Source organism: Corylus avellana, chromosome ca7 (assembly GCF_901000735.1).
Source record: "Corylus avellana chromosome ca7, CavTom2PMs-1.0".
Taxonomy (NCBI): domain Eukaryota; kingdom Viridiplantae; phylum Streptophyta; class Magnoliopsida; order Fagales; family Betulaceae; genus Corylus; species Corylus avellana.
The window spans coordinates 28,283,094-28,292,766 of NC_081547.1; the positions used below are offsets into that span (position 1 = coordinate 28,283,094).

The following is a 9,673-nucleotide window of genomic DNA, read 5'->3' on the forward strand; positions in this document are numbered from 1 at the left end:
TTTTAAAAAAATTGGGCCGAGCCACCCTCAATTGGCTCTCAGCCACCCCCATAGGCCGTGGGGGTGGCACCCCCAATTAGGCCAAATGGCTGGCCACCCCCAATGTCAAAGGGCCAAGTGTTTTTTTTTTTTTTCTTCTTAATATATATTTTTTACGGGCAATTTGGGAAGAGAAACAAAAAAAACTCACGTGAGTGTCACGTGGTAGACTTTTTGTCTTCTTATAAACGACATTAACTAACGGATGGTTCGAATTGCAAATTTTTAAAACTTTATGAGAGTATATTGAAAATTTTTAAATATTGGGATTCAAATTTAAAAAGATGTCAAACTTTAAGAGGATAAAATGCATTTTTCCCTGATGTTCTAAATCTAGTAAAGAATCACTAATCAGTTCACCCAATTTCAACCCTTTCTAGAGTTTTAGTTGGATAACATGTTTAGTATGCTGTGACGGCCAATTCTATGCCACATATAACACTCTTCACCTGCCCCAGAAAAGAGTTGATTCGAATCTTAAATTTTGCTTTTATGACTTTGTAGATTAAGAGTTTATTTAAGATTGTGTTTGAGAAATAGAGCTTTTAAGTCAAAAAGAGCTTTTAGGCAAAATCTTCATTTTTAAGCTTTTATCAAAAGTGCGTTTTGGCTATTTTTAGGTTTTTTAGACCCTTAACAGTGTTTTTAATTTTTTTACCAAATGAATACTTTTTTCTTCAAACGGTGTTTTTGAATATTAAAAGCATTTTTAAGCCCTTCAAACACAATCTCAAATAGGTTCTAAATTTTGGTAAAGTTGTAAGTTGTCACAACAAGATGTCTGATTCAAAATAAGTTAACTTTTTTTTTTTTTTTTTTTTTTTTTTCTAAAATAAGTTAACTTTTGGTTTTTAAAGGGTAACTCAATCGACAATAAATTACGCTTCATAAAACTGAAATCACTAATTTAAATTTTCTCTCGCTTCTTATTAAAGGTTTGAAAGTTGTTTCACGTTTCTGGCGTAAACTTGGGGACAAGATTGTGGGTCCGAGGCGCCGAGAGACAGTGGAATGAAACATCCAATTGATTCATCATCATTAATGCCGCTTTTTCCAGTGTTGCATGTGCGTCTGGGTATCCTGAAGTCTTGGGTTCCTTCTATCACTCGAAGATGCGGCAGATTTGGCGTTTGGTCAAGGCTGTGTTTGCCGAGACCAAAATTAAAAAAAAAAACTTTACTATTTTTCTTAAAATTAATTATAACATTCTAAATTTTTATATCACATTAATCATTTTTATTAACAAAGCATGATATTATATATATATATATATATATATATATATATATATAATTGCTAAAAAAACAAAGCCTGACATTAGAAGTGATAGACCTACAAAAGGAGACATGTGAAGTTGTAGACATGTGAATTTGGGTTTGGCTGTGTGAATGTAAAGTCCCCATCTCACGCGCTTTCTTTCTTACGATTATAACCATCCAATTCCACCGGGTTGCGTTGCTTTCATCTACGATTATGTGTTTTTTTTTCTTTAGATTTTCTCAGATTTTTTTAAATATGAAATTTTCATATTTTAAATTTTGTCTTATGGTTTAAATGAATACATCAATTCCACTGGCAAGTGGTTTGTGTTACCGGGCTCATATTTTTTTTTGTTGGTTTCTCTTGTCTTAGTTGTCTAGGAGGTTGAGATGAAAAAAGATGTTTGATTCAAAATAAGTTAATTTTTTTTTAAAAAAAATTTTTTATTCTAAAATAAGTTAACGTTTGGTTCCTAAAGAATAACTCAATCGATAATAAACTATGCCTCATGAAGTAAAAATCACTAATTTAAAATTTTTCACCTTTTTTCCTTATCATGTGAACATGTAAGGAAAATATTAATAATAATAATAATAATAAGTTAAAGGTTTGAAAGTTGTTTCATGTTTCTGGCGTAAACTTGGGGACAAGATTGTGGGCCCGAGGGACAGTGGAATGAAAACATCCAATTGATCCATCATCATTAATGCCGCGTTTTCCAGTGTTGCATGTTTGTCTGGGTCTCCTGAAGTCTTGGGTTCCTTCCATCACTCGAAGATGCGGCAGATTTGGCGTTGGGTCAAGGCTGTGTTTGCCAAGACGAAGAAAAAAAGTCTCTAGTATTTTTTCTCAAAATCAATTCTAAATATCATATCAATCACTTTTATTATTATTTAAATAAAAAAAATTATTAGAAAATAATTTTATTTTATTTTATTTTTTCATTTTTTTTATATAAAATATTTTTATTTTTTTTCTTATATCAATCAAATCTGTTACAATTTTAATACACTTTATTTTTCAAGTCTTTTATATATATATATATATATATATATATATATAGCATTCGTAAATAGGTTGGCTTAGATACTGTAGTTGATGTAGATTAATGTGAAAAAAGTAAAAATATTTTGTATAAAAAATTGAAAAAGTGAAAAAAATTTATTTTATAGTGATTTTTTTATTTGAATAATAATAAAAAAGTGAATGATGTGATATAAAAATTGAAAAGTTAAAATGTTTTGATGTTGAATTTTTTGAGAAATTGTGATGAACAGTGTCTAAGTCAACTCCAACCCTTTTACCAAACAAGGCTTAGAAGTGATAAACCTACAAAAGGAGACAAGTGAATGGTTTTTGGGTTTGGCTGTGTGAATGTATAATCCCCATCTCACGCGCTTTCTTTCTTACCATTATAACCATCCAATTCCACGGGGTTACGTTGCTTTCGTCTACGATTATGTGTTTTTTTTTTTTTTTTTTTAGATTTTCTCAGATTTTTTTAAATATGAAATTTTCTTATTTTAAATTTTGTCTTATGGTTTAAATGAATACATCAATTCCACTGGCAAGTGGTTTGTGTTACCGGGCTCATATTTTTTTTGTTGGTTTCTCTTGTCTTAGTTGTCTAGGAGGCTGAGATGACACTGAATTTTTTTTTTTTTTTTTTTCATCCCACTCGGCAATTTGGAGAGTGAGCTGCGTGGCAGGCTAGTACTAGTAGTGGCCAACTGGCCATGCTCTGTCATGGGCCCGTCACCCATGGCCTTGGCCTTTTCTGAGTGTTAATTCTAAGATTTTTAAATAAAAAATTAATAAGATAGAGTTGAATTAAGTCTTTAGTTTATCTTCACTTGAAGATGTGACTTTTTTTTTAGGCAATCTAAACTAAAGACTTGCTGGTATATGTCAATTAATATGTGATTTGAATCATGTTAGCCATAAAAAAATATTTTAACATCCTTAATCTACATGCTCCACAAGTCGTAAAAAAATTGTAAACTAGTTGTACATCTAACATGGACACTTTTTTAATATTTGTGAGCACATATAAAAATAAATAAATAAATTGTTCACAGAAGAGAAGTTGTCTTAGTGAAAGAAGTCAGTGTCATTATTAAGGCTAGCTCCGTTTGTTTTGGCATAAAAAGTCATGACCAAGTCTCAATGATATCTCAACCGAGTACTAGCAGGGTCCCGGTGATGTCTCGACCGAATCTTGGCAAAGTCTCTGCGGGATACCGGTGAAGTTCCAGCCATGTCCTAGAGGGTCCCGACAGATTTCGACGGTGTCTCGAAGAAGTCCTGGCCAGGTTCTGGCAAAATCCCGATGGAGACTCAGTCTGGAACAAGTGAGTTCCGGTGAAGTCCCAGCAGTTTCTGAACACATCCTTTCGAAGCCTTGGTGGTTTGAGAATAAGAACGTCAAACTCGTCCTCAAGAGGTAGTTCAATCGGCTAGGACCACGCCTAATGAAGCGGATGTCACTAGTCCGAATCTCCCTTCTCCCTCTTGTGCGGACATGTCAAAAAAAAAAAATGTCAAACTCAAAAAATGGTTTATAGTTTCTAAAAATAGAAATTATTTAGCAAAAATTAAAGAAATTTTTTGGTCAAATCAAAAAATGTTTTTTGTTGACTATTATTTTTCATCGCACCAAACACTGAAAAATAAAAAATAAAAAATAAATTTATGCCGAAACAAACGGAGCTAAAAGGAAATCAGCTTTTAAAACTAATATTTCAACCTTGATATGGAGTCATGGACTTCATGGAGAATTTTCCACTCTAATAATCGTCTCCAAAATTCTACCAATTTGATTGACCTTAGGTCGTCCCTTGGCTGTGGAATTCATAATTTATGTGGACTTTGAATTTTATGAGAAAATGAACTTAAAAACTTGAACAAAAACTTGAATTTTATTTACTCATGAACCGTAAATAAATAGAGAAGGGTAAAAAAGTGGAATTGTTAGTGAATTTTCATGTAACAACCTTTATATATATATATATATATATATATATATATATAAAAGAGAAGTTCTCTTAGTAAGGAAGTCTGTGTCATTTTTAAATCATATAATGGATTATTAGGGTGGCAGTTAATGACGTAAAAGAATTTTTAAAGTAGTTCGTAGGTATTAAGACATAGGTTCAAATTCCACAAAGAAGCCTCCCACTTGCCCTTTGCAACTAAAACAAAAAACAAAAAAAAAACACGGGGTACTGGCCGGGCATTGATTTGGTCTTTATGGAGACTTTCCTCTTTAATCATTGGCCTTACAAAACTTATCTCATTCGGTTGAACTCAGTCCACGGACACGGGTCGTCGGAATTTAATTTATATGAGAAATGAAATTACAATGTGAAATATTTAGAGCTTTTTCCGGAAAGAACTTATTATATAAGAACCATTTCTGGTCCTTATACGAAGATATATAACCGCATAAAATACGCGCGATAGATCGCCAAGTTTATAGCTGAAACTCCAATGGCAAGCAAAAGCTTGAGTCTTTCATGGCTGCTGCTCATCAGTCTCGCCTCCACCCTCCTTGTCGCTCATTCAGTTTCTCAGAATGACCGAAAGGTAGATATCTCTCTATACTCTATAGCTAATGTCTAATGCATTTTATGGAAAGCGATCTTCTGATTTAACAGACTTCATTTTCTACCTATAATGTTGTGCACGCAGGCTTATATTGTGTACATGGGCAACAGGAAGATGGACGAGGTTTCCACATCATCCCTTCACACAAGCATGCTACAAGAAGCCATTGGCAGGTTATAAAAGCAGAACAATGAAGCCATTATATACAAACTTGTCATCTGATGCTTGAATTTCCTGTTATGTGTGCTTTTCGAATTGTTCATCATTTCATCATAACTAAACTATTTCTTTCAAGATCCTAATTAAATTGGGTAATTTTTTTTAACTTTGTTTGATCTATAAGTAGACCATTATGTCACTCGACTTCAAAACTTCTCTTTTTCCAAATCATATTCCTTCTGTAATGTGTTCCTGTTTGACCTCCAACATATTTATATACCTGCATTCAGCAATGTTGGACCAGAATCATTACTCTATAGCTACAGCAAAAGTTTCAGTGGATTTGCAGTGGAACTAACCGAACAAGAAGCCCAAAAAATGGCCGGTCAGTGAACAAAAGTCTCTCCCCCCAATGGTGGGGATTCTTGAAATTTTCCTATGTTTTCTATTTCTACCGCGACATATTGATGTTGTGACAATGAATATTTAGGAATGAAAGGCGTAGTATCCGTCTTTCCTAATAAACAGAAAAAGCTTCAAACAACAAGGTCGTGGGACTTCCTCGAATTTTCGCAGAAAGTTCAACGAACAGCTGTTGAAAGTGACATCATTATTGGAGTTATTGATAGTGGAATTTGGCCCGAGTCTAATAGCTTTAATGACAAAGGATTTGGGCCACCACCTACAAAATGGAAGGGCACCTGCCGAGCCTCAACCAATTTTACTTGCAACAAGTATGTTTGTTCACAAAATGCACAAACACACACACACACATGTAGAAAGGCTCAAAACTAATGAATGTTTGTAACTTGTAACACAATTTATGCAGTAAAATCGTTGGAGCACAATATTACCGTAGCTCTGGAGATTTTGACGAAACTGATATAAAATCTCCAAGAGACTCAGATGGCCATGGGACGCATACTGCATCAATAGCAGGTGGGAGCGTGGTTAACATGGCAAGCGTGCAGGGCATTGGCTTGGGAACAGCACGAGGAGCGGTTCCATGCGCTCGCATTGCTGTTTACAAAGTATGTTGGTCCGATGGCTGTTTTGATGCTGACATTCTTGCAGCATTTGATGACGCCATCGCTGATGGCGTGGACATAATATCTATTTCCATCGGTGGACTTGCTGGGAACTATTTTACCGATTCAATTTCCATTGGTGCGTTTCATGCTATGAGAAATGGAATCTTGGCATCAACTTCTATTGGTAACGGGGGTCCAGGTCGGGCAACCCTCACAAACTTTTCGCCATGGTCTCTCTCTGTGGCTGCAAGCGCTATAGATCGAACGTTCGTTACTGAGGTCCAATTGGGTAACAACAAGATCTATGAGGTATTTATAAAGTCCATCCCCTGTTTTGGTCCTCTGCTATGCATCCAAATATTCTGTGCAATTTATCCAACCATTTGCTAGCTTAATCAAGTGGAATTAGAAATAGTACACGTGCCTAGAATTAACACTTGAAACTAATTTGGAGAAACCATTTGCTCCTGCATGTGTAGGGACTTTCAATTAATACATTTGACCTCAAGAACGAAACTTATCCAATAATATATGGCGGTGATGCACCAAACACCACACAAGGTTATTCGGGGCTCTCATCCAGGTAACAACAAAATCAACAAAAACCCAACATAATTCCTTGTTTCAAAATAATTAGTTTGATGTACGTATAGACAAAGGGAATATGTTTAACCTTTTGCTTGTGTTTGCGCAAAGCTATCAAACAAGAAGGGGAAATATTTCTTGTTTTGTTGCAAAATATTTGAAATATTATGGTTTTTACTACAATATTCCTATAGATGGTCTTGATAGTCCATAATTAATTAAACAAGTCGAACACTATGAACTATCACATTAAGCTCACAAGGGATACATCGTAAAAACTATAATATATATCCTTGTCTGCACTCGAAAAATAATAGTTAAAGTTGAACTTATTGGAACTTATTATTACGATGTAGGTTTTGCGACGAAGATACGCTGGACCAAAATTTGGTGAAAGGTAAAATTGTTCTTTGTGATGGCTTAGGTGAAGGGATAGGGCCACTCTCAGCCGGTGCAGTTGGCACTGTGTATCAAGGCCGACTCACTGATGTTACTGCTTACTCTTTTCCCTTACCCGCATCTTCCCTTCGCTCGAACGATGCTCGTAGTGTTTCCTTATACGTAAATACGACAAGGTATAAATCTAAAATAAATTAGACTATAAAGAAGTTCATGAAACATATATACTAGGCTTAATTATGAATATCTATGACAGGGGACCAACTGCGACTATTCGTAAGACCAATGAGCGTAAAGATACATTTGCCCCTTACATTCCCCCCTTCTCATCAAGGGGTCCTAATCCTACTACACCCAATATTCTCAAGGTAATTAACCTTGTAATAATCATATTTACATTTGTTTACTTTTCATACTTTTTCTCATTAATTGGAATTTTTTATTTTATTTTGTTGCAGCCAGATTTAGCTGCTCCCGGAGTTAACATTCTAGCAGCTTGGTCTCCAATTTCCCCAATTTCTGAAGTGGATGTTGATAAGAGAGCATTTTCATACAATATACTGTCTGGGACATCAATGGCTTGCCCACATGCTTCAGGGGTGGCTGCCTACATCAAATCCTTTCACCCCACATGGTCCCCTGCCGCTATCAAGTCGGCCCTTTTGACTACTGGTAATAGCTATATCTAGTTCCCCAATCTTGATTATTTAGTGCCGAGTACCATAACCACGATAAACTCACTCTAATTTGATGTATTATTTGCAGCTACCCCCATGAGTGCTGGAAAGAACCCAGAAGCTGAATTTGCATATGGTGCAGGCAATGTAAATCCTATTCAAGCTGTGCATCCGGGTTTAGTATATGATATTGATGCACTTGACTACGTAAGATTTTTGTGTGGACAAGGATATAATACTAAGTTATTACAAATTCTTGCTGGGGACAACAATACTTGTTCTGAAGCCACAAATGGAAGCGTCTTCGATCTAAACTATCCTTCCTTTGCCCTATCCACGCCGCCCTCAGAATCTATTAGTCAAGTTTTCAATCGGACCGTCACCAATGTTGGATCATCAATGTCTACGTATAAAGCTATTGTGACCACCCCGCTTGGACTTACAATCAAAGTGAACCCTAGTGTTCTATCATTCACATCACTTGGCCAAAAGCTATCGTTTGCGCTCACGATCGAAGGAACGATAGAGAATTCTGTTGTCTCTGCTGCTTTAGTGTGGGATGATGGTACCTTCCGAGTGAGGAGCCCCATTGTAGTGTCAGTTGCATGATCCGTGCACATTCTATTCTACATGTATTACGTAATTGGAGCAAAAGCTTTGAAGAAATATGCATATGAAAGCAGTGGCAGAACATATAGGAAAATAGTTGTAATTTGAGCCTTTGCTAAAGTTCTGCAATGCGTTTACTGCACTAAATAATAAGTCTTTTTATACTTTAGGTTCCTTTGTTTCGATGTAATTTTCGTTCAAAAATATTTTCAAACAAAATTGATTTTTAGAAAAAAAAAAAAAAATTAGTGTTTGACTTGTATGAAAAATGAGTGCCAGCATAAAAGTATATTTTTCAATATTTTATTAGAAATATGAAAAATTTATTAATATTTATAACACAAATCCCAACAACAACAAAAAATCATGATCTAATCACATAAGATCATATAAGAGAGAAGTTGCCTTAGTACAGAAATTTTTTCAAAAGAGAAATGGTATTTAGTAGACAAGTAATGCTACACACATTTCCATTCTTACAACCTCACTCTCATACTCTCTCACATGACTTTTAAAATAGTCATTAGTTTTGGGATGAATTATTATTGATTTTGATTAACGATAATTTTAAAAGTTACATTAGGGAGTAGGATTGACTAAGAGTGTGAGAGCAAGAGTGTATATCATTTCTTTTAGTAGACTGTTGTCTTACAATTGAGATGATGTAACAATAAAAGTTAACATTTTATTTTTCTTCTTCACAAGCCCTTGTTGATTTAGAGATTGATTTTATGGAAAACGTTCACCCCTCTCAAACTATCACCTAATTGACAATGTTCCATCCCAAACTTTCAATTGAAACTAAACTATCAAAAAATTGACAATATCTCTACAAAAATGACTCTAAATGTTTTTCAATAAGACAAAAATACTCCAATAAGTTCGAAAAAAATATATATCTTCCAGAAAAAAAAATGATTTTTTTTTTAAAAAAAAAATTCACACCCTAATTTTTTTATTCAAAAAAATTGGTTTAAGTTTTTTTACTTTTTAGAAGAAAAAAATGCATTAACAAAAAAACTTCTAACATAACACGCTTATAATACACTTAAAATTATTTTTACATTTAACTTATGGCAGATAATTTTTTTAACCAAAAAATAAAAATTTAATGTTTAAAATTTTTTTATCAAACGAATAAAATTGTTGTTAAATGTTTTAATTATGCAGCAAAGTCAGACCCTTGGGAGACATGTCTACACTTAAAAAAAAAAAATTACAATACATTTGTTATAGTTTTTAACGGTTCATTTTTAATTTAATTTTTTTATGAGAAAGAAAAAAAGGGTAAAATTAAATCTTGACCGT

The 9,673-nt window shown here is 34.1% G+C and overlaps 1 protein-coding gene across 1 annotated transcript; it reads left to right on the plus strand.

The window, feature by feature from the left end:
• The first annotated feature begins 4,723 nt into the window (after window positions 1-4,723).
• On the plus strand, window positions 4,724-8,534 carry LOC132187370 (cucumisin-like). The gene is made up of 10 exons (XM_059601664.1): window positions 4,724-4,884; window positions 4,990-5,078; window positions 5,355-5,449; window positions 5,555-5,798; window positions 5,894-6,404; window positions 6,575-6,678; window positions 7,037-7,255; window positions 7,336-7,447; window positions 7,538-7,751; window positions 7,845-8,534. The coding sequence occupies exons 1-10, from the start codon at window positions 4,789-4,791 to the stop codon at window positions 8,363-8,365; spliced, it is 2,205 nt and encodes a 734-aa protein (XP_059457647.1). The 5' UTR covers window positions 4,724-4,788; the 3' UTR covers window positions 8,366-8,534.
• Window positions 8,535-9,673: the final 1,139 nt, after the last annotated feature.

Coding starts and splice junctions, on each gene's coding strand:
- LOC132187370 (XM_059601664.1), top strand. CDS start 4,789: ATGGCAAGCAAAAGCTTGAGTCTTTCATGGCTGCTGCTCATCAGTCTC. Junction 6,679..7,036: donor TATTCGGGGCTCTCATCCAG/GTAACAACAAAA, acceptor ATTACGATGTAG/GTTTTGCGACGAAGATACGC. Junction 7,448..7,537: donor CTACACCCAATATTCTCAAG/GTAATTAACCTT, acceptor ATTTTGTTGCAG/CCAGATTTAGCTGCTCCCGG.